Source organism: Epinephelus moara, chromosome 13 (assembly GCF_006386435.1).
Source record: "Epinephelus moara isolate mb chromosome 13, YSFRI_EMoa_1.0, whole genome shotgun sequence".
NCBI classification, from domain to species: domain Eukaryota; kingdom Metazoa; phylum Chordata; class Actinopteri; order Perciformes; family Serranidae; genus Epinephelus; species Epinephelus moara.
In genome coordinates, this window is record NC_065518.1 from 11,185,102 (window position 1) to 11,210,993 (window position 25,892).

The following is a 25,892-nucleotide window of genomic DNA, read 5'->3' on the forward strand; positions in this document are numbered from 1 at the left end:
AGCCTGTCTCAGCTGACATTGGGCGAGAGAGGCAGGGTACACCCTGGACAGGTCACCAGACTATCACAGGGCTGACACATAGAGACAGACTCACAGGGCTGACACATAGAGACAGACAACCATTCACACTCTCATTCACACCTACGGACAATTTAAGTGGAATTTATACCTCTGTGTTGAATTGACGCTGTACCTATGGCATAGGCTCTGCATCGACGTAGAGCCTACGCCATAGCCTGATGTGCACCTCCCCAGAAATGTAACTACACGTCGCAGTGACGCAGACCTCCTGTCTATTTCTGTAAGCTGAAACCATTTCCCTCAGTGGAAACAAAGCTTTTATTTACTTTAATTTCACAGATAAGAAACAATAAATTGTGAAGACAATAAAGCCTCCACAAAAATAACATTTTAAGTCTTGTGTGTGATTTATCCTGGCTTCATATGAGCAGAGGAAATCTCTGCTCGTCACAAGGCTAATTTATACAATGTAAAATGCGGTGACACCATCTCTTATCTTTTTAGAGGTCCAGTGAGTAGGATTTAGAGGGAAATACTGAAATGGAATATAATATGAGAAGTAACTTTTCATTTGTGTGCAGTCGCCTAAAAATAAGAATCACTGTGTTTGTCTCACCTTAGAATGAGCCGTTTATACCTACAAAGGGAGCGGGTCCTCATCTACAGAGATTGCCATGTTGCACAGCCGTGTTTCTACAGTAGCCCAGAAAGGACAAACCAATCTCTGGCGGGTGATAGGTCTATTTGGGTTCTTGCTTCGGCCAATGTCGTTAGAGGCCCCTTCGCAACGAGCAGTGTTGTAAAAGCAAACAATTTTTTTAAATGTGAAACTGCTTTATTGAGTGTTTTAACTGGTTTAAATCACCGGGTCTGTTTGTTTTGAAGAGGAGGAGACATCTGTGGATAATTCAGCTCCTGGTAAAAAAAACTCCTAAACAAAGAACACTGAAGGAATAGAAATATTCAGCTGGTTGAAATCTGCAATCCTCACCACTTTACACCGCTAAATTTACCTAAATCCTACACACTGCTCCTTTAAAATCAGGTGCCTAGCATCACACTGTGCATAAACTTCTCTATTACACAGTGTGTGCTTGTGCCACTATTATACCAGGTCATGATTTCAAAGAAAAGTCCGTTGCCACCTTTGAAACTTAACCTCAGCAGTTGCGGGTGGCTGCTAATTGAATTGCTCCGAATCTCGCACACACACAAACACAGAGCTCAATCAGCCTGGTGTGTGTGGGGGGGGGGGGGGGGGGGGGGGGGGTGTTTCCAGGGAAACAGCAGCAGGTAATGTGTTGTTTCCGTTTCTCGAGCAGAATGAAAGCATGTGAGACCGACAGGCGAATGACATCAGTGCACAGATTACAGATAACATGGTGCTAGCAGCATGAACTGATAGCACTGAGAGAGGGAGAAAGAGAGAGGGAGAATGTGTTGCAGTAAGAGAGGTCTATATTGGCGATGTGAATCGGCAGTGAAGCATTCTGGGGCTTCGTGTTACAGGCCTTATAAGGGCCAGGGCCCCTGTGTCTATGCTCACCTCGGCTATTCTTAGGCTGTCTGTCCCTCGCCCTCAGCAACTCTGCAGGCAAGAACCTCTTCTCTCCTAATAATAAGTTTGAAGTTGACTTTTTAGAGTTTGCACTTTTTTAAATTTGAGCTTTGTTTGGGGAGTTTTTTTGGTTTGCTGTTTTGTGTGGCTCTAGTCAGAAAGAAGTGTAGTGTTCTGCAGTGGCTCTGTCTATCTACTCATATCTGTATCTGTGTGCATGCCTGTGTGTGTGTCACAGAGGTTCCACAGCACCTGACTCACCCACCCACCGTCACCGCCACTCGCCCAGGGTGTTTGTCCTGAGAGCTGTGAGCTGACAGGGAGAGACGGTAGTGAAGCCAGGGGCTGACGGAGGAGAAGCGACCAACAGAGGCCGGCCGGGACAAAAGGATAGCAGGGGGAGAGGACGGAGAACACGCGCACAGCGAGCAGGAGGAGAAGCCACACAGCCAGCGGGAGTTGTTAGCAGGAGGAGTGTTGACGTTTAACCGAAGATGAGTTCGTACACAGTGACTCTGAATGGCCCCGCTCCATGGGGCTTCAGACTACAGGGAGGGAAGGACTTCAACATGCCACTCACCATCTCCAGGGTAAGGACAGAGACACTCACTGCTGTTGTGACAAAAACAGCTGATTTTAAACTGAAACTGAAGGTCTTCAACATGATACACTGATACTAACGCAATGCACCATGATGTCAACACAGAGCTCTTTAACTTCAGAGTGAGAATCAATTTGGTGATTTGCAGGTGAAAATATAAGTTGACCAAATTAGTCTGAGTGTTTTTTTAGATGTGTATGTCACAACTACCTTGTGCTTCAACATTTAAACGACTGTAAGTGAAGCAGGTTTATTATAGCACCAGCGACACTGTAGAATAGAGTCCCTCACACAGTTAAAGGTAACCTACATGTCCGAAAACGTTCATTTTCCATGCCAGATTTAGCCCAGTTTTTAAGCTTTTTACCTGGAAATCACCTTTGACAATAACGTGTTGCATGTTTAAACTCCATCAGGCTTGTGTCGAGGTATGTGTGTGTGTGCAGTAGCTGAGCAGCGGTTATGTAATGTTGCTGTACGTGATGATGACAGGGAGGCTCAGATGTAATGTCCAGATTTCAAGAATAGAGCAGCAGTGGAAAGACTAGAATAGCTTTTTTTTTTTTTTTCTGGTGTGGACGTGCTGCTGCAATATCGCTCTTGGGGAAAAAAGAAAATGAGTGTAATATTTACTTCATTTACAGAGTCCACCCTCGAACTTACAGGTCGTAATCAGCAAGATCAGTCACGGCTAAAGTGGAGCTACTTTTCAGCTCCACGTATCATCGATTCAAGACGATGGGTTTTGATTCTTTTGAGAATAATTGGCGTATTTTACCGATCAAATCTCTTACATGTCATTCCAAAATAGATTTCCTAACAAAGACATAATCAGCTACAACAAAGTTAAAGTCGTCTTTCAGTGCTGCAAATGACAGCCGACAAAGAGGGTGATTTATTAAAGAAACTAAGTGATAACAAGAACATAAACACTCACGCTCAGACATTCTCAGCATATATAAAGATGCCTTTAATTATTGGGACTGGAGAGAAAGGGGGCAACATGAAGTGTCACTCTAGTTTTAACCTCCGCAGCAGAGAGACTCGGTGTCTCTCTTTCTCTCTGGCAGGACTGCTGGTGTATTTACAGCATTTCCTTTATATAGCACTGGAGGAGAGGTGGATGGACGGACGCAGAGGGGTGGGAAAGGGACAGGATAGAAGCGAGGAAGCTAAAGGCAGCTTGTGTTACCTTTGGTAAGCTTTATCCATCGCTTATAGTTCAGTTTCAGTTTCACCTTTTTGGAGCTGCAGCTATTGAGAGCACAGCGTCATTATGAAGGAATGGATGGACGGGGGGATTTGAGAGATTCGGGAGATGAGGGACGGTAGAGGAGGTGCGGACGTTAAGTCCCGTCCTTCATTCCAGATTGATGCTCAGCTGGTGATTGTATTGATTCGCAGCTGCAGGCATCTGTTGTCCTCTGATCCCTTAGTCTCAGGCAACCGCGGGGGGGCTTTGACCTGCGTCCGCCATGACATTGTATCATTGGATTTGAGTTCATCCTGTGGTTCTGCTTAGCTCTGACAGGTTAACATAAAACACGGCAGCTTGACATGACAACTCGGGGTGTCATTACAGTTTGACGTAACACCGCAGCGGTTTGGATTTCGGCCTACTTTTGCCAAGAACTAAGAAAGGAAAGAGGAATGAAGGCAGTGGATTCCTGACATCTTGTTAGCCAAGCTGCAGGGCCGCTTATTAAATATGTGACGCACTAAACTGTTTCACTGCTGTCCAGTTATTTTATATATTAGGCAGTGGGAGGAATCGATACAGCACAGTACCGGGATATATCGCAACAAAGTATCTTTTTTTTTTAATCACGTAAATTGCTAAACGAGCAAAATCTCAATTAAACTTTTAGTAGCCAATAAAATAATCAAATCAATCGCTTTTTTAGTCCACCAGATATATTTTGCTAAATTAAAAAAGAAAGGATTGATATGAACGGACAGAAAACTTTGAACAGATGTTTTCCTTTGGGAACATAACTTGCTGTTGAAAAAGGTAATAAATCACAATAGATTGCAACGTATGTTATGCAATACTTGTTAAAATCGCAATAATATTGTATCGTGACTTAAGTAGCGTGACAATATGGTATCGTGGGGCCTCTGGTGATCCCAACCCCTGTTTTATATGACTATTGGTGGGGCTGTCGGGAGTCTATGAACGTGCTGTCTTGAGGCAACATTAAGGCATCATCTCCTTGGACACTATCAACAGATGGCAGAAGCATGTATGTGGTCCAAGCATAGACTGTCTCCACGTAATGCCACCCACAAAACAAAGCCAAAATATCCAAGAGCGTTCCCTAGGATAGCGAAGGCATGACCTGACCTACTCTCCTTACTCTGATTGGCTAGCACTCGTTGCCTTTGTCAGTTGGATTGGTTTGGTTTAGGGCAATGTAAGTGAGATGGTTTAAGGTCAGGGTAAGAATGTCAGGGCCGCTGCCATCTTGTGCTGGTGACATCATTTGGAGCCAGAGTCTGAGCAGCAGCGATCTCCGCGGTCAGTGGCGATTCTAGCCTAAATGGCGCCCTGGGCGACACCCCCCCAGCGGCACCAGTTCCGGCCCATTTACCTGTCTGACCAATCGCGAGCGCACAGATTGTCAGTCATGACGACAACCCCCCTTCATAGCATCACATGACAAATTAAAACCAAACTTTGATCTATTAGTTTGGCCTGCGTCCCATCTGCTAACATGAAGGGGGCGGAGTTTATAACCTACGCTGCAGCCAACCACCGAGAGGTGATCGAGATGTTTTGGCTTCACTTTTGAGGAGCTGGCATGTCGTCCATCTTTATCATATAATCCATGGGTCCAAGTAGGAATATATCCAGTCTCTTTATAGACTGATATAACACATTGTTTGGATATAAAATGCGCAAGAAAAACACTTCCACTTCCTGTTCCTGTTCCACTCATCTGTTATAGAAAACATGCATGACAGAGTGGCGAGGCAGTGTTACATGTCTGCTTCACTCACAGTCTAACACTCCCACACACACACGCACATAACATAATGACAGTAATTCAAAGGAAGAAACTGACGTGCCAAAGCAGACATGAAAAGGAAGACAGGAGGAACAAGGGTGGCCGTGACAGTTTAAGAAGCAGAACAGAGGACGTTACGTGATGTGGAGTAAAGTAGTTAAAATGTGGATTGTTGGCAAGGAAGACTTAAAGGTCCAGCGTGTAAGATTTAGAGGGATTTTTAGTGGCATCTACCGGTGAGGGCTGCAGATTACAACCAGCTGAAAGTTCTCTTGGTAAGAATTCCTTCAGTGTTCATTGTGCTGGAGGTTTTTACAGAGAGCTGAATAATCCGTCTTCATCTCTCAAACATAAAAGGGTCACTCTAAGGCGACGAAAACATAACAATTCTTATTTTTAGGTAATTATACACTAAAGAAAACATACTTATAAGATTATATTCCATTACTGCCAGCATGTCTCCTAAATCCTTCACACTGGACCTTTAATTTAAGTTAAAAAAAAAAAAAGGATAGATACAAGGAAGTGTTGGATGAATGTCAGTAGCAGGTGTGTGGGAGGGGTGTGGTGTGGTGTATGTGTGTGTTTGGGGGATGGAGGGGGGCTCGGTTGGGTCAATCACAGTGAAGCCTCAGGCATCAACAGCGCTGCTTATTTTTAACTCTTTAACGAGTTGACTGTAAGCTTAGACCCAACACTGTATGTTTGCCCCAGTCCTCCGGACTCACCTAAACCTCCTCTCTGTGTAGTTTAAGCACTGAAATCTGGCTTTGTAGCGGAGCCAGGAGCACAATGATCCAGCTGAAGGTCGAGATACGGCTGACAATTGGAAAAAAAGAGTTTTGATGATGCAGAGGTGATGAATAACTCTGGAGCGTTAGCTGCTACATCCCAGTTCACAGTGTCTTTCTTATCCTCCCCCTGGCAGATTACTCCAGCATCCATAGATATCCCTCTAATGTAATATGTGTATGTTTGTGTAACTGTAAAAAGTTTTAAGTTACGTGTTTGTTTCTGGAGGAATCTGTGTCAGTGCCCCGAGTGTGACCTGCTCTGTTGACCCCTCCATAGATAACTCCGGGCAGCAAGGCAGTGGGCGGCAGCCTGGCCCAGGGCGACATCATCTCAGCCATCGATGGGGTCAGCACTGAGGGGATGACGCACCTGGAAGCCCAAAACAAGATCAAGTTGGCCACCAGCAAACTGTCGCTCACCATGCAGAAGTAAACACACTCACACCAAAAACACCCGTCTCCGTAAAACTTAAGTGAAAATGAACAATACAGGAAACAGTGCGGCGCCCACTTCCTGTTCACAAATTCTCATATTACAGCTAAACTGTGCACTAAAATATGTCTCTGAAGGCATTTTAGATGTGAAATAGGCAATCTTGAGTTATTTTACCAGCACTTCCTTGTTTTACTGAGTTTGGTCTGCGTTTGAGAACGAAAGACAGGAGCGGGTTTTTCGCTCGATCTGCTTCTATACTCTTTGTGTCTGTTAGCAGGCAAACGAAAATGCAAAAGCACAATCTGTAGTTGGAGCAACAGCCGTAGAGCCAGCGACCATCCGTTGGATTTGAGCTGAGAGAGGGGCAGGGAAGTCTGGGGTGTGTTCAGCCCAAAACGGAGCAAACGTTTATTTAAACAGAAACGGTGGTGCTTTGAACATCCTGTTGTGTTATGCAGGCGCAGTGCCTTGGGTAACACCTCTGACACACCCACCAAATGAGAGAAAAATGCACCTCATGTCGTCCAGCCCGAAAACCGTAACAAAACTACACACCGTTTTGAGACTGAATGTGCTCCAGGTACTATTCACATTAGCTGTGTCTCAATTCAGGGCCTGTAGCCTTCAAAGGCTGCATCTGAAGACTGATTGCGTCACATCGGTGCGACCAAGGCTGTCCCATTTCAAAGGGTCCTTCAAATACAGCTGAGAAATGCAGCCTTCTGTCCCAGAATTTGGAGGATGCAACGGATGAATTCTTCGTGGCCCAGCCTATCCCAAGATGCATTGCACGCCAGTGACGATTATATATTAAGCTAAGTTAACTAGCTAACGGTTAACTGTTGTTAGCATTACTATTAGCTAAAAGCACACAGCTTAAACAATCTTAATTTAATATGTTCACCTGAAAACGGTCCATCAGCCTGAAATATATCAAACGGCGGTGAATCATCTCAAGTATTAAATTAAAAGTATATATATAATAAAAATCTATGCGTCCATGATTTAGGGCTAACTAACTTACTAGCTTACTCCTTCTTTCGTCAAGCGCAGTTGGTTGCTAGGTGACAATAACACCACTGGTTTGGGGTGAGAAAAACTGGTGATGCAACCAGGAAATCCTCCACAGACCACAGCCTCCCATTTCAGACACCATTCGGTTTGGCTGATGCGGTCTTCAAAGGATGTGGCCGCTGTTGACCGCAAAAGGCCGCGTCGTTCAGCTATTGTTATAATACAAAACTGTTCCTTCGTGTTCAAAATAGTCGGGGCTGTGCATTAAAAACAATCATATAAATGTACCTACACACGCCCCACTTGGTTCTCATGATTTGTTAATGGCTGTTTTTTTTTTGTGAAATATCTTTAAAATTGCTAATAATAAAAGTGGAAAGAAATAAGACATAGCGGTGTATTCTAACGAGATGTTTCATTGTTTAACCTTCAGATCAAGACGTGCTACAGCATTTCCCACAACAGCTGCAAGAATGGACTCACCCATGCCAGTCATCCCCCACCAGAAGGTACAAACACCCCCACGATACTAATGCACCCATCAACACAAACACCTGCTGTGTATCTGCAAAAGTTTGTCTGTTATACGTGTTTTGCATTCCTGTCCTGTTTGTGAGAATAATCTTCACAATACTTTAATGTTGCCATGAGTCGGTGTCCTGCTGCCCCCTAGTGTCAGATATTCACAGTGTGACTACAGGGAGCCTGTGTTGAGGTCAGAGGTCAGCAAACTCCACAAACCCGCAACTGCGTGAAAGGGAAATGAAGATAAAACAAACTGATACCTTACTCTCATCTCACATTGTAGCTTTCTTTTCTGTCCATCTATTTTGATCTTTTCCCATCTTTTTAAAGAGTTAGAAAAAGTGAAATCTGGCATCTGACATTTTCCAGGATAAAAAGGAATCTCTTCCAAGTTTTTAAAAACAGATCCAGAGCTCCTCTCGACCTTGATCAGAGCTCCTGCCTCCTCCACACCATCTGCCATATTTCCACCAAGCCAGCAGGGGCAGTACAATTCCCCAGTTGGTCTTAACTCTCCCGAAACTTGGGAGATGATGCTGATGCAGGGCAAGTTAGGAGAGGGGTCGGCAGCTCCCCAGGGAGTTTCATCACGGGGGTAGGTTACCACAGTGACAAATAACCTCCAGTTATGTAATACGAAGAGAAGAGGATTTAACACCTTTGGGGATAAGCCAAAAACCAACCATAGTTGATGTAACAAAACTTAACAAAAGTGCTGCTCTTCACTCTTGAGGAATGAAGCAAACACACACCACACCGTCCCCATTTAACCTCATATTACCGGGACTGTGATAAGAAAATACACTCAACATTTCCATCTCCACCCCAGCAGTCATTCCCCTCACACGTGGCACTATTTCGGGAGCGTACACACAAACATACCTGGCCGGCCTCCAGGTAACAAAATAGCAGGAGATCAAACTACAGGCATGGAACCAGGGAGATGATGTTGCAAAAAATCTTTTTAAAGAACTCCTTTTGCTGTTTCAGCTCCCTGATATCCCTTTCTGAGGCTTTTTATCTTCGAGCGAATGCGTCTCCCTCCGTCCTCCGACGCTGAGTTTTAAATCCGGTTTTGCCTGGAAAACCAGAGAGTTGCTGGTTTGGCTTTTTGTTAAATAAGTAGTGGGGTTACAGGAAGGTGACAATTTGTTGCTACAGTCTGCCCTCGGCCACTAGAGCCTTTGTTTTTCTTTGTTGTCATTTATTTATTTAAATATTCGCGAGCTGCAACTAAAAGTTGAATCACAAAGTTTGTTTACGATAACTTCTGGGTAGAAAACCCAATGCATCATGTTAGTTTTTAGCCACCTGAAAAAAATCGATATCAGTTTAGGTGTGCGCAATGTTACGAAGACTTTCGTTGCTTTTTGACGGGGAACTGAAGCCGTTATCTGAAAGCCACCAGACTCCATTGACAAAAACAGTCATTCTAACTCGCAAGAACACAAGAGCTGCTGGTCTTTCGTGTGTAAGGTAAAGCGCGGCAGACTTGTTTGGCCGTACAACCACAACTTCCATTTTTAATTCCTTCATCCACCCTCTTAAAAAGATCAGTGTTGTGATTTTTTCATATTTAGAAACATGTTGATTCCACATCTTTCATAATGTTTATAAGTCTGTGTGTTTCATTGTCTGACCAGAAATGTTGATTTCTATTTGGGGTGTGCATCTCTACCTCTGGTTTGTCTATGATGTATCTATGACAACGCTCAGGGCCGACCATAAACAGACAAGACACCGCAGTAAAAAACCGAACTGACATATTCTGTATGCACTCTATACATGTCTAAAGAATGCTATTAAAACCTGAATAATATCGGCATATCCCACATGTCTTAATAGGAAAATTCTGCACTCAGAAAAAGGCCTAATACAGAATATCCAAATGGAATATGCTGTTTACACGACCCGGATCAAATTCAGAATATTGTCATATACAGAATAATGGTGGAATATTAGTGTGCGTGTAAACATGGTCGCTATTTCCTTAAACAGCTGGGCACTGTAGCTTTTAGCAAACGTCACTCAAACAGAAATAAACAATGCATTTTTTAGGGGACTATTTTCAGCCGCGGATTAATACACAATTGGTGCTTCAGGGTATTTACAGGGCCAGGACGGTGTTTGTGGGGTCAAATCAAAATAGACTTTAGTGCCTATGTTTATCGTGCTGAAGGAACAGTGAGGGGGCTGGTGATTGTATCTGGGTGCCACCCCCCACTACCACCCCTTGGCGACCCCAAGGCATAACATATATCAGGCTTTTGTTACGCAGGCGATATTTGTTAGTTGGGGGATTTACTGACATAACAATCACACAGAATATCAAAGCTTTAATATCCTGTTTTGTCATTTGTACCTTTTTATATTTACACAGAACAACTGTGTCAAAACAGGTGTTATTTGGAGCACACATTACCACTATTGGGTATTTAAGGCTTGTGTCACACTGGTTTATGTAATCTCTGCCAGGACTGTTAGGCAAAATCAGCAATGCCTGTATCCTGACTATACTGTGTGTTGCACTGAGGAAAGTGTGGTGGGAGTTAAGTTGAGGCCACCGTTGACAGAGCTCTCCTCAGTGGGATGACATGAGTTTGGGTGAAGCGTCAGTCATGAAATACTTGATCTTAATTAAGGACGCGATCTGCATTGCCTCTGACATATCCAGATATCAGTCCTCACTAATGTGTTTCCCCTCTGGAGCTGAGCTGCTTTACAGTAAAAGGCCAACGGTAAGTCAGGTGTCAGGGAACGTGCTCCAGGCAGAATGCAGGGACGATGACGGCAGTATCATGCCAGTGACCCCACCTCACCGGGCCCATAGAGACTCCTGATTCCACGTGCACACACACACACACACACACACACCCCTACACAGGAGAGAGCAGCTGTTGGTCAGGGAATGTTCCGCTCCGGTTACACTCCATCATCCTGAATCCCCTGGATGCCCCCCTGCCAAACCTGAGATAACTCCCTCTCTCTGCGGTTGAGATGACCCACGTGTGAGGTGCTGCTGAGCACGTTCCGCTTTACCTACTGTACCCTGAACACATCCATGTACTGTATGGACGAATACACCGGCTGATTTATGCACAAGAGAGCGGAACTGAACACATTTACAGTGACAGTGACAGTTAAAGCCCAGATATTTGGGGTTAATCACGGTCGGCATTCGTCCCCTCTGACAGATAAAGGAAGTGTTAAAGCGCTAGTGTGAAACTGCTATGACACAGCCCTTGAGAATGAAGCCCAGAGTGAATGAAATGACATTACCGTACCTCCACTGATGTGAAAGTGCTGTGTGTTCGATTAGCTATTTAAATCAGACAGGAATTACTTGCTAACTTATGGTTTAAACCATGACTCTCACATCAGAGACCTGGGCCTAGATCTGAGTACACTTGACCTCAAAGTCCACTTTGTTTGATTAGTGTGAACCAGTGTACCAGCGTACAAGGAAGTATGCTTGCCCAAGTCCACTTGAAAAGGTGGTCTTGTGTAAAGTTCATATGTACTCTGGTACAGTGCACATCAAGTATGAACAGCAACAGTTCGATAACACAAAGCTGGACTGCTATTTAATGTGACTACAAGATGTTTTTAACTGGTTATGCAAGAGTCTCATTTTAGTACTGATGCCTCTATATCAGATGGCAGCGCAGTCCACTGTGGACAGACTTAGATCAGGCTTCGCTGCAATCTCCACCCTGCTGTCGGAGCTTCAGTGGGTGGTAGAGAGCTCCTCCTCTGGCCAGAAGCAGATGATAGTCCCTGAAGCAGCAGTGTACGTCTGCGGCGCCCTTTTCTACACGTAGCAAAAATGTCAGGTAGATGATGATGAAAGTGTACTTAGCTACGGAACAGCATTAAATGTGAAAGCTGAGCAGCAGAGGAGTGGAGGTGGGGGGGCAATCATACTCAGACATGGTACAAATCAGTCATACCTGATATGAAAACGACTTAGGTGACTGAAGGGGAAATCGATTTTTGAATTTGATCTAGTATTGAGTGACAGCCCTGCAGCCGGCAGCCGCGCAACAGGCTGCAATATAATCCCTGGGGCTATATCGCACCGTCGATGTTTGATGTCTATTAAAGTGCCTGCTTTTGCCTCTGACAGGCTCAGGTTGTTATTGTAAGTGTCTGACAGCATTATGGAAAGCTGCATACGACATTGTCTGGCTGCATGGCCTACACATGAAGCTTCTGGAGACTATCCCAGACGAGCACATGGTGAACTTCATAATGGAGATGCCAAGCAACTGCAGCTTTCAGCTGCTCACCAGCAACGGCCAAAGCAGCAAGGTGAGAAACCTCAAGAAAGGTGCCCTGAACACCTTGTTTACAACGTACCAACGCAACACAATCAAGTAAGTACGACTACGCAGATGACCTGGCCATTCTACTCAGCAAGCCATCCTGCCAGCCTCTCTGAGGACATGAACATCCTGCCTTCATACCTGAAGAACTGGCACCTCAAGCTCGGTGTTGACGTCGTAACATCAATGTCCAACCTCAAAAACAAAGAAGCGACCCGTGAACTAAACATCATGATCGATAGTGCCAGGCTTTCCAGCCCTTTCCCATGCATCTGGGTGTGAAGCTTGACAAAACACTGTCATTTAAATTCCAATCAACTGATGGAGCAGCTCATTTATGGAAGGGAGTCAGCTGATAGATCACATGATTCCTTTTTATGCAACCAATTGGTGAATCTCATTCAGGGCACCCTATTTAAACTACTTTGGCCTGCCTACTGTTGCTGCTTTCTCTGCAAGCTGCTTTGCAACCCGCCTCCACCCCAGCTCCTCCTTTTTAAGCTGTGTCTGACTTATCAATGTGATTTCTGTTTGTCATTGATGCTGCTCTGTTTTGTTCCCGGGGGGTCTTTGCTGCTGCTCTCACTGCCTTAGGCTTTCCATGTAGGCGCATGGAAGGGCAGGGAGGTTTGCTCTCTCTGCCTCAGGCTTTCCATGTAGGTGCATGGAAGGGCAGGGAGGTTTGCCTCTCTCTGCCTCAGGCTTTCCATGTAGGCACATGGAAGGGCAGGGAGGGTTGCTCTCTCTGCCTCAGGCTTTCCATGTAGGTGCATGGAAGGGCAGGGAGGTTTGCCTCTCTCCGCTTGAGGCTTTCCACATAGGCGCTTGGAAGAGGCTTTCTGTGTAGGCCTAGGAAAGGCACCAGAGAGGCCCCAGAACAGAGCCATAGTGCCAAATATAATACTGCAAATGGAAACAATGTTTTCTTTGACTAAAGTGTTCCTGACTGACCTGTCAACTTGTTACACTCCGTTTCCATCTTCAGTCGGACACTGCGTCAGTCTGATTTGCTTGGCGGAGGGAATTTGATTTTCCCTAACCACTCATTAGACACCAACATATCTGCCTGAATCTAACTTGATGTTAGTTTCACGCTGATGCATAGCCATACCAACATAATAGTGTTGTTAGGGTTTTAAGAGAGTCAAAGTCAATCTATTTTGTCTATAGCCGTCACCATTGTAATTACTTCTGATTGGTTCTGGCGCACCGCTTGACAAAACTTGACAGCAGCGTTAGCCCCGCCCTTTCCGCGCTTGGAACATTTTCTATGCAAATGGAGAGACTACCATTTCATGTCATGATGCCAGACGAATCAGTTCGAACTCAGTGGAGCAGTTGGATTCAAAGGTCTGGACCCAGGCAAGAGGATTGTGTAACAGCACAGCCCAGAAAAGATTTCTCATCAGTTTAAACTGAATTAAAATCGATAACATATAACCGGTTCTACACGATCTGCTGGACAGACTTCTTGGCAAAAGCTATTTAAAAAGTAAAATCCTTTACATGCATTACAGTGTTATACACAAGCTTACAACTGAGGTGCCACCGCAGTAATGGCAGCTCGTCTACTCGGATTCGTCTATATGTAACGGCTGCAGTCCTGACACAAGTGGATCAGGTGGTATGTGTTGTGTTTGTGTCGTTGTGTGTATTTGTGGCTGTCCTGTGCTAAATGTGCGTCTGTGTCATGTGATTAGGGCGCCTCTGCTCTTGTCAGTCACTCCTGGTGATGCAGGGGAAGCTGGGAAATATCCCAGTGATGACAAATGGCTGCTATTCTGACCTGTTCATGGGATTACAGCATAGTGCTGTCGTTGGATAGTTTCCTACAAACACACAGTGCCATTGTTGTCACCAAAATAACCTCTGGTGGTTTCCTTCATTACATGCTTCTCTCTGTCCGTCTGTCCCTCTCTGGTGTGTTTCAGGTTATCGCAAACACAGCCGCAAAGTCAGTACCATCACATTTCTCCATATTTAATGTGCATGAAGTGCCAGTAGAGAATGAGTTTTAACAGATCTGTCAGTGGTGATTTTGGCGTGGAGTGAAGTTGGGTCAAACATACATTCATGTATGTGAAGGCCCAGATGTAACTGTAACATCATACTCAGTGTGCCGATCATTTGTTTCTTCAGGTAACATGTTATTAACAGCACCTGGTTCACAGAAGTGGAAAGTAAAAAAAAAAGTATACAGTACTTCAGCACAGTTTGAAGGTACTGCTACTTTACTTGAGTACATTGTATGACTTTCTATTTTTCCTTCTTCTTCCTTCCTGCCTTCATAAAATGATACTTTGCTAACCTAACAAAGATTATATGTTATTTATATTTGAAATTATTAACGTTATTTTCAAAGGAACAGTTCATTCAAAAATCACAAACACATACTCTTCCTCGCACTTGTAATGTTATTTATCAGATTGTTTTGGTGTGCTAAGTGTTGGTGAGGGGGGGGGGTTAATAGTAATCAATGATATTCATATATGCTAAACAACCCCCACACCTGAGCCGACTTTAGAAGGACTTAGTGTCGCTGTATGTGTGTGTGAGAGAGAGAGACAAATGGAAAAGAAGGTTGAGTGTGGGCTATTGCGAGCAATGATTCTGTAAGTTATTAATAACTCAGGACGCTGCAGGTTGGGCCCCACCATCAGATGTAAAGCAATGCTTCACTACAGTTGGCAGGCACAGATAACTGTCTGCCATTTGACCCACCTGTTCCTTTTCCACGCAGAACTGCCAATTGACCTATGGCTAAGCCACGCCCCCCTCCACTCACTCGACAAACTATCAACATTCAGTAACCGGTGCTATGGCAGGTGTCACAGTACACGGCATTTCACAGGAGGCAATTGATGACTTTTGGGGACATAACGATCAGATGTCATTGAGAAGTAACCAAAAGGGCCTAAACTACGCATTGGAGGGATATATTCATCATTTTATTGTTGAGAAGGTCGATGAAAAGCTTAAATTACAAGCCAAAATTTACAAGTCACAGTGTAAACCTGATAAACCGCATCTCGTTGCCGTCGCCATCAAAGACAACACGTTAAAGTGCCACTGAAGTTAAGGTTTTTGGCTCAGAATATGAGAAAAGGATAACGGCCTTTTTTTTACCAAGAGTGTCTCTCCGTTAGTTTGGTGCTACAGTATTTACACTGAATCATTCAGCATAACGTTTGCCAACCTTTGTTATCTCTGCGATTACAGATAAGTTAATGAAGCTAAGCTCCAGAAGTTAACGTTAGCTTAACTAGAGCCCTTTGGACAACAGCTAACAATGATGTACGATCACCAAAGTACAAAACTAGAACAAAATAGGTTAATGAACTCCCAGCAAACAAGCTGACATGATTAATAACGCAGCTAGGAGCTAACGTTAGGCTAACTTTAGCTAACGTTAGCTAGAGATGTTAAAGATAACTTTATATTTCTTTCCAACAAAGTGACAATATGTTGCCTCAAACACGATGTTGACTTACCTTAAAACAGATGTAGATGCCATTGTTAATCTTATTCACGTTGAGTTGATGTTGTGGTCTAATGTTACCACACAACTTAAAAAAGGAGACACCTTTCTCGGTTGAGATGTGGTTTAAAGTGTAAAAAATACACCTTGTCGCCCAGCCTCTCAGGATACCTTGTGTCAGAGTTGCATGTACCCCATGCAACTCTGACACCGTTTGACCATTTTTAAACTTCAAATCTCTGAAAAAGCTCATAAAACCGAACAAAACTGACTTTCTGTAATGCATTTCAATGAACGTCCAGGCAGAGAATGTCCGAGTGTATGGGAATGGCTAGACGCACTGTGATTGGCTCATCACGTTTGAGGGCGGGACTTGGCCATTGGTCAATTTGACACTTAAAGCCAGGGGCCAATACGCCAAGAACACTGGCCTCGTATGTGTAAGACACTTGCCACCTCCCTTCACTTTCCTCCACAAATTTGGTGGTGAAAAAACAGAACAAAATTTGACACATTCAGATACTGATTAGGCGTCAATTACCGTAGTGGGGATCGAAGTTTCAAAGCAATGGGTCAGCCCCAGTTGGAGATATTGGCCAAAGAGATGTCTGCCCTTTCTCCAATATAATGGAACTAGATGGCACTCTGGTTGTGGTGCTCAGAGCGCCAAAAAAATACATTTAACTCATATGTCTTCTCAAAAATCCTGACCCAGTTGCTAAAGATTATCCACAGACCTTGTTGTGAGCAGTTTCAGGTAGGAACTGTTTTCTTGCACACAGTATCATTGCACAGAGGGAAGTGTGCATCCACCAATGAGCTAGCCAACGTTACAGCTCAGCCGATGAGGACGCTGTCACCAGCACGGGCCTCTCGTCCATGATTACGCTTTCTTCTGCACGCTGGCGGGTGTAATTTGGTAGCAAGAAAGTAGTTCCTACATGAAACTGCTCACAACAAGGTCTGTGGATTATCTTGAGTAATTATCATGATTTCTGGAAAGAGACATTGCTGTTGGGTTTTTCATTTGTAGTTTTTTGGCGCTTTGAGCACCACAAGCCGAGTGCCATCTACTTCCATTATATTCAAAAGAAGGCAGACATCTCTACGGCCGATATCTCCAACACTCAGCAACTCAGCACAAAACAATCAAGCCTGATAAATAGCACTACAGGTAAGAGGAAGAGTATGTATTTTTGATTTGGGGGTGAACTGTCCCTTTAAGTAAAGATTGTAAAATTGAACTCATACGCTGCTATGATATCAACCTGTGTTCTCCACCTCTGCTGGTCCTCTTCAGCTCTCATATTAATTTTGTGAATATAAATGAATTTGCTGTGTATTACTGTGTATAAATGCATGAATTGGCGATTTGTTTGTCCTTCATACATCCATGTTTGAAAGTAGTGTAGTGTGTGTATTTCACTGTGTGTCATTTGAATTGTGCAGATAATCAGCCCTGTGGTCCTGACAGTTTTGCCTGATGGGTGTTGCAATGTGTTAGCATGCTTTGAACTTCTTTGGACCACTGCTGTTGAGTATACATGAGTCATTAGGATCCTTTCTACCATCAGGGTGTACAAAGTCAGAAGCACATAGTGACTTTAAAAAGGAGAGAGCAAAGTGTTTCTGTTTCACCAGTCATAATAAATTTTATGAAGAATGTAAATTTTTCTGCTGTAACTCATCCGTTCTCTTCATGCATTGCACTCTGAGACAACAGTGTCCATCACCTAATCAAGAATGTAGTTGTGTTCAGACATTGCATCCCCCTAAAAGCTAAGATAGAGTGGTACAATAGCTCCACTTCTTTGTCAGCTGCGGTACTACATGCTGACACAGTTGGTTTGGTGCTTTCACTGTTGTTTGTTTCCTCTCAAATTCCTCTCTCCTCCCCCATCTGTTGACCTCACACCTGAAACCTCCCCACCTCCTCGTCACTGACCTCTGACCCCACCTGACTCTGACAGTGTGGAGTACACCCCCAGCTTCAACCCCATTGCTCTGAAAGACTCAGCCCTGTCCACCCACAAGCCCATTGAAGTGAGGGGTCCGGGAGGAAAGGCCACCATTGTTCACGCCCAGTACAACACACCAATCAGCATGTACTCACAGGACGCCATCATGGATGCCATCGCAGGGCAGTCGCAGGCCAAGGGACACGACAGGTGAGGTCACACAACCAAACTGATCCCCTTATGCACTCTCTCCACTCACACTTTATATCAAACTGATCAAACCAGCCCACACGATTAGAAATTAAAGGATCAGTTCACTCAAATTACAAAAAACAACCATACTTTTCTCACTTAACACTGGTGGTATCCAGCTATGCAGATAGTTCAGGTTTTATTGCAAATATATTGATACATCCACCTTGAAGATTTCTACTCCACCAACAATATAATGGCGGTGAAAGGAATTGTGCTTTTGCTACTCACTGTATTAAAGGGATAGTGCACCCAAAAATTAAAATTCAGCCATTATCTACTCAGCCATATGCCGATGGAGGCTCAGGTGAAGTTTTAGAGTCCTCACAACACTTGTGGAGATCCAAGGGGAGAGGGGGTAGCAACACAACTCCACCTAATGGAGGCTTATGGCGCCCCAGATTCAAATGTCCAAAAACACATAATTGAAACCACAAAATATCTCCATACTGCTCGTCCGTAGTGATCCAAGTGTCCTGAAGCCCCGACATTAAAAGTTGTTTGGAAAAACGTCAAGGAATTCAGCAACTTGTGTTTTCCAAAAACAGTGTCAATCTCTTTACACTCCATACAGGAACCAACTAAGTCGTGCATGTAGTTTCCAGTGTAAATGTTCTACAAAAATAAAAGACAAGCTGGATATCTGTAGCAGTGAAAAGTGAGAAAATATGTTGTTTTTATTCATTTGGTCAAATCAACTCTCAAAAGATCATTTTCTACAAAGCATAAATCAGCTTTTGAACATTTAAGCCTGCTGCTACAGGGCTTTTCCATGTTGTCTGTGTCTGTGCCATGTACTCCTCCGTGCTTTTCACCCACTTTCCTCTGCTCATTCCATCCACAACCCAAAAAAACAAACAAACAAACAAAAAACAACCACACCTGTGCTGTCATCCACCCATCCATGCCCATCCTGCCTTCCTGGTTGTGACCTCAGTGAGGAGGCGGGCTCCCCCTTGGCGTAAGTACAGCAGCACTCCTTTCCTCTCCCGCCACTCCTCATACGCGTCTCCTTTGTCTGATTTTATAGCAGCTTGTGCGTTGCTCTGTGTGTCTCATATACTAATATTTTCCTGAGATATTAAAATATTAATATGATTATAATTAATATAATGATAAAAATGTTTGCAAATTCTACATCCTGTATTTGTCCATTTTAAAGTGTTTTTATGTGTTTAACCATACTGTATAATGGTCAAACTCACTAACCCAGGGGTCGTCTTACGTATCTGGAAGTACCTAGAGGTACTTTGGTCAAAGTGTGACAGTGTGAGTTGTGTTGAGGGTTTTTTTTTCTGTTTGAGTCCTCTAAAAAACAGCCAATATCGTCACAGCCTTGGGAACCTGATGCGATTTCACAGCATGGGAATGTTCTGAGTATCCAATTGAAGGTTTTCAAACGACTACTGCTCGATCAGTCACTTTTCTAACACTTATTAAAAACCTCTATCCAGTCATGTTGCTGTGTAAACTCACTCCAGTATCTAACTACGGAACAGGTAGGCCTACCTTCAACCTGGAACAACAGGACAGCACAAAGACAGTGCAGTGGTAGTATATATGAACAATGAACAGACTGTGTGTGTGTGTGTGTGTGTAAAGCAACAACAATGCAACTGTTGGTCTTAATGTAATAACTGCCCATAATGAAATTGAATCTGATTCAATAAAATTATGTTCCATTAGGAAAAAGGCAGGGAGAAAATTGACTCACTTAGATATTGCATTTTTTATTAATTTATTTGTTTTATTTGATTTCTAATGCCTGAGTTGACATAGTCTAATTCAACTGTGGAGATAGAAATAATTTGGCACTTTTATTGAGGTAATCTATGAGTGACATCACATCTGCTTCCAGCAAAACAAAGCCAAAACGAGAAAGCCAGCAGAGATACCAGCAATGCGGCATCGTCCGCATATAAAAATAAATCACATGCACATGCCGAGTTCAGATCATTAATGTATGCTAAAAACAACAGTGGACCCAAAACACTCCCTTGTGGGACACCATATGTCATAGCCTTTGGGAATTATTACGACTTCAGTCAAGTGTTTTTATTCCTCTTTAGGCAAGAAAAACAAATTATGAAGTTCATTCTTAACATGTCTTTTTCAGGGAGTTTTTCACATGTCCACTCGGATGGAAATGTTAAATAACTAAAAAATCTAACTAAAAAAATACAAACCAATCAAAAAAGAGTCTATGTTTATGCTGTAGTGCGTTCACATTAATGCCATGCAAATGCAGTCACTCAGGTGCTCCTGACTCCTCAGCTTCTCCCCCCATTCAACTCCAAACAAAAATATTGTTTGTTACATATACATTACATTCTAATAACTCAAATCAACTGATTTACAGCCAAAAAAGTCACTGCAGATTATCAAGAACAACAAAGCTGCAGTGACATTAGTAACTGTAGTTGAAATACAGCCAGCGATGCCAGATGATTAATTGTAATTTCCTCACAACATTAAATCAATATTCACTCCTTAGATGTTACTTGATGTTACCAGATTTATTTTACCTGCCAGGGTCTCCTGTTACAGAAGGATTAGCAAGACATTCTCGAGCTGCACAACATTTCTTGCATTCTGTCGGCCATCTTGGTTTTGAAAGATTTGTGTTGCATTGACAACACCTGGCCAGTGGGAGGCAGTGTATGGCATGATGCACTAGGGTCCACTTAAGTGACTTAAATGCCACTAAAGCATCAAAACCCATGCATATACAAGAAAATGGCTTTTACATAGCTGTCCACTGCAGTGACCACTATACAAAAACAATCAGTTTGGGGCTGCAGTGCGTAAAGAGGGCAGAGGAGGAGCACGAGTCAGGGTAATTAATCTAAATGTGTTTTATTTCTAATCTTTTGTCATGTTTAACTTACATGTTTTTAAAGGTATCTGCGTATCGTGAACATAACAGAGCACAAAACAAATTTAAATTGTCATTTATAATAATAAAATATATAATAATATTTCTGTGCAATGTCTTTTTTACACAAACACTACGAGCATACAGAAGCAGGTGTAGATCTTTTTAGTACCTACGAAAAGATCAGAGCTACTAACATATTGATGAATGCCGAAATACACCTAAATTTTCTTCTGCTAACAGTTTAAACACAAATTCATTCTGCTCACGTTTCAGACATTACTGGAATAAAATTGTTAAACATAAGACCATAAAAACATTCGTTTATTTGCTTTTCTATGCAGAATATGATGCTGCTGAAATAAGCATTAGGTGTGTAGTGTTTTTGGAAATTGCCTCATGATATAGAGTTTCTAGAAGTGTATGATTCAACTTTTCCCGTGGTCTGGCGTTAAAAAAAGTGAACAAAAATCACAACATTGTAATATCAAAATGCAGTACTTAAAATTTGCAACACAAGGCGAATGGGCACCCTGGTGTTCTGCTAGTATCGGATCAGGAATTAAGCGTATCGTCTCAGCCCTACTGTACATACATCATGGGCATTTAGTACATTACGATCATCTAATACATGTGGGGGCTTTAAATAGAGTACATACCATAGACTCAAACAGTCCTCTCTTCCCTGCAGTGGAGCTCTGCCTGTCAAGGACCCTGTGGTAGACTGTGCGTCTCCGGTTTACCAGGCAGTGATCAGGCCAGGAGAGTCAAACCAGGATATGTCTGACTGGGCTCGTCGTGCTGCCAACCTGCAGTCCAGGAGCTTCAGGATGCTGGCCCACATCACTGGAACTGAATACCGTCAGTACACTGACTCCTGCTTTTCTTCCTTTCCTACCGTCTCTCTTGATATTTTGGATACTCTAGTTTTTTTACATACTCACCAAATTTTATTTATTTCTCTCCATGCAGTGCAAGACCCAGACGAGGAAGCCCTGCAGAGGTCAAGGTAAGACGTGGAAAAAAAATGAGAGCACTTTAAAGCTACAGTGGATCACTTTTTATAAAAAAACGTTTTGTCATATTTGCTGAAGCTGTCAGTACACAACACAGATCATGCGTGGAAAAAAAAATCATATTCCTCTGGCCCATTCGTGGTGCTCCAAATGGCAGCTGATACCAATCTACAAAAGACCTGTTTCCACCAAGCAGTACGGTACAGTTCGATACACTTCTTTTCTGTTTCCACTGAGCAGTATGGTTCGGTTCAGTTCAGTACGCGTTTCCACTGTGAAAAGTTGTGGATGGTACCAAAGGAACCGTTCTGTACCGTCCCCATTTTTGGTCCCCCCTCTGTTGGGGTACCTAGCACACAGATCTAGTACTAAAAGGTGGAGCTGTGAACACTGCAGTCTGTTGATTGGTCAATAGAGGACGGTCACTCTGCTCAGGGCTGAGTTGTGTCTGGTTTTGAGGCTCATGTAACCACTGTTCATACTGTGGAGAGTTTTATTAGTAAACTGTAACTATAAAATGAAAGGATGTTTTGCTGCCTCTCACAGCGGCTGGAGTCAGAGAAAAAATAATTTACTGGGCCGACTGCTGGTGACTTTTAAGGTAACGTCACATATTGACATATTTCATGCTATTGCATGCTACACATATTTGCATACTACGTTGTTATTAAAATAATTCCACTGGCTTTTGGTTTCACACTGAAAATGATCAGCGGGCTCCCGGGTGAAGATCCGGTGTTCATTTGACCCGTCCACCTCCCCTCCCGCCTTCCCTACACGGACTCTCTCGCTCTTTATACTACGATAGTTGACAGCGGCTGGCACATTTCATCATGTCGCCAAAGGTGCCTTTGTACATTGACGCCTTCCTTGTTGGCTGCTGTGTCAACAACTAACGCCGCCCCATGCGTATTATACCGCCATAGAAGGTGCAGAATATGAATATGATTTTTTCAGATTATCTGTTTCATGTATTACAGACAGGATATAGTCACAGCTTCAGCAAATATGACGAAAAGTTTTTTTTTATTTAAAAGTTTATCAAAAGAGGATATCAGTTGACTCACTTTTGCAAACAGCATAACTTCAGCTCTGCATTTTGAGAAATATGCTTATTTGCTTTCCTGCTGGTGAACTACTGACGACTTATCTTCCACACCACCAGAGAGAAGTTTGAGTCGGAGGTGAAAGGGCCCCGCTTTGCCAAGCTGAAGAACTGGCACAATGGACTGTCTGCACAGATCCTCAACGTCCAGAATTAAGGAGAGCAGGAAATAATGAGAGATGGGGAGGAGGAGGACATGTGAAGGAAGACATGGACAAAAAGCCCACGAGTTGACAGGAGAAGGGGATAAATTATGGAGGGATTAAAAAAAAAAAAAGGAGCAGCAAGAGGAGGAAACTCCTCAGGAATGTGAGATAGTGTTGTAGCTTAGATTAGTAGAATGTGAGATACAAACTGTTAGTGTGAGAATGCTACGTGTTCATAAGCTCGATATTACCTGTTAAATGTATCTGTCTGCTGCTAAGACCTGATCTCGCATTTGGGTTTTTCCACAGGCTGTATATAAAGATGGGCGCGACGTAACAGCTCCCCAAAAGTGAAGCCGAAACATCTTGATCGCCCCCTGGTGGCTGGCTGCAGTATAGATCATAACCCTGCCCCCTCCGTGCAGATAGGACATTAGCCAAACGAAAAGATCAAAGTACACGTCAAATACATTTTTCGGTACTTCTTATTGCGCTGATATTTGTTCATGTGTTCATTTGAATGCTAAGTTTGGTTTTGATAAGTTATTTGATGCTATAATATGGGGGGGGGGGGGGTTTCACATCATGATTGACAGCTGTGTGTGCCAATCAGTGTGCTCAGGATCAATGGCACTACTCACGATTGGCTCAGATGGCAGGAACTCGATAATGCGGAGATCGCTACTGCGCAGACGCTGGCTCCAAATGACTTCACAAGCGCAGGATGCACAGCGCCCATATCCGAGATATTCTGGCTTCACTTTTGTACAACGGGAGGAAATGGAGACGCGTCGTCCGTCTTTATATAACGTCGTTGGGTTTTTCTTTGTTTCCTGTTTGTTTTGGTTCTGTCTCTCCTAAACGAAAGGGAAAGTGTACAAAAAAATGGTGAAAATGCAGAACTGATATTTCTTTTAGTACATAAACCGCATTAACAATGAGTTATGGATTTTAACACTAAGCATGCTTGTGAGAAGGCACACAAGGACAAATACACACATAGAGATTTACCTAAATGCACAAATACAGTATGTAAAAAAAAATGCACTCAAAAATGTACTTATATCAATGTGAATAAATGTTTTCTTAAAACCATAAGGCTGAGTGAACCGTTGTCAACTCACAAATGACATGAACGTGTCACTGTTTATTTTGGGAATCAAAAACTGGGGGCATGGCGTAGTGTCATGATTCATTCCTCAATCAGTGAGTCCCATTTCCTGTCAGTTTCAGGGCTGTAGGTATGGCAGAGGGGATGTTTTGACTTTGCAGGAAAGAGCATCTAACAGCTTTTGACAGTGGCATCACCTTCAGGACAAATACATCTGCAACAAGAGAGAGGAACAGGGCACACAGTAGCATTCCCTATCTCAGACAGCCTACTCTTAGCAGGTCAGATAGTAATAATCAGGTGGATGATCTTGACGAGAAGGAGGGTGTCATAGAGGATGAAGCTCACAGAGAGGGAGGACAGCTCAGCCCCTTCAGGTAGCCGGGGTGCCAAATGCAAGATGGTAAAATGGACTGCACTTGGCACTGGTGTCCGAGGCTACCATACAGAGTACTCAGGAACCATTCACTCGCACTCACACACCGATGGAACAGCCACCAAGGACAATGGGGGGTTCAGTACCAGACATGGTGTGCAAAGGCCTTCACAAAATAAGGTTTCAAGATTAGCAACACTGTTCATGCCAAACTAACTTTTCACTAAGCTCCGCCCCTTTGTGATGGTCCAACAAGCTTTCGGAGTAAGCATGGAGCATTTTCGGAAACAGTGATTCCAGAGAGAAGCAGACAGAGGGGTCTACAGTCTGTGTTTGAAGGATACATCCAGGATGTCAAACTGACTCAGCAGCAACAACAGGTTAAACAGACAAAGACAGTTAGAAGCTAAAGCCGAAAGATGTACAGGTTTTTACCTAAAATGACCTAAAATTACTTGAAAAAATGATGCATATACCTGCTATAAATGGGAAATAAATCCCCCCAAGGAAGTATGCCCCCGACCCCCCTAGGTTTGGGCAGAGCCCCGCATGTTTCTCATCTGGTTTCGCCCCTGAACTGAAGCTTAGTACTTCAGGGTTTAACAAAAAAACACCTTAAAGTGGATGGAGTTTGTTTTTGTTGAATGAATACATGACTTGAAATAAAGACCTTTATTAACTGGACACACTACTTGTGAGAGAGATTTGTTGCTCTTCATAAACAACTAGTCCATACCCATTGAGTGCACAGTTGCCCATGTAGTTTCACATGGTGTGTGTTTGGGATACAGGTCATAGGAAATTGCAGATTAAATAGTCAACTGAACCCATTAACAAGAGCAATGTATTCAGACAGAGTTTTGTGAAATTGATAGTACGACTGATTTATTTAAAGTACAGTAGTACCATTGCCAATAGTGGGATAGTTAGTGGGCTAAAACTGTACATTAGTAGTTGAGGTAGCACGTTGAAAGTGTTTATATGTTGTATTGACTTAAAAGTGGGGCGCACTGGTAGTTCACATGGGAAAGGTGCGGCTAGCCCTTGTTGCAGCAGCATACCATACCATGACTTGACCATGACAAACCAAAAATTAGAAAAAAAAACAAACAAACACTGGGCCACAGGGGGAGCCACAGCGATCAGTCGCATTTTAGCCATTTTTAAGCATTTTTCTGTTGTTATAGCGCCACCCAGTTGCCAATTAGAGTTAAATTTCTCCAGTCACCTTGAGGCGTCCTGTTCTACATATCTACCAAGTTTAGTAAAAATCGATATGGCGGTTAGGCCTAG

At 43.3% G+C, this 25,892-nt stretch overlaps 1 protein-coding gene across 1 annotated transcript; it reads left to right on the forward strand.

Moving 5' to 3' along the window:
• Nucleotides 1–1,638: 1,638 nt before the first annotated feature.
• On the forward strand, nt 1,639–24,210 carry ldb3b (LIM domain binding 3b). Its single transcript, XM_050060162.1, has 9 exons — nt 1,639–2,169; nt 6,260–6,411; nt 7,866–7,941; nt 14,214–14,236; nt 17,731–17,928; nt 18,908–18,931; nt 21,537–21,706; nt 21,818–21,854; nt 23,027–24,210. The coding sequence occupies exons 1-9, from the start codon at nt 2,074–2,076 to the stop codon at nt 23,121–23,123; spliced, it is 873 nt and encodes a 290-aa protein (XP_049916119.1). The 5' UTR covers nt 1,639–2,073; the 3' UTR covers nt 23,124–24,210.
• The last annotated feature ends 1,682 nt before the right edge of the window (nt 24,211–25,892 follow it).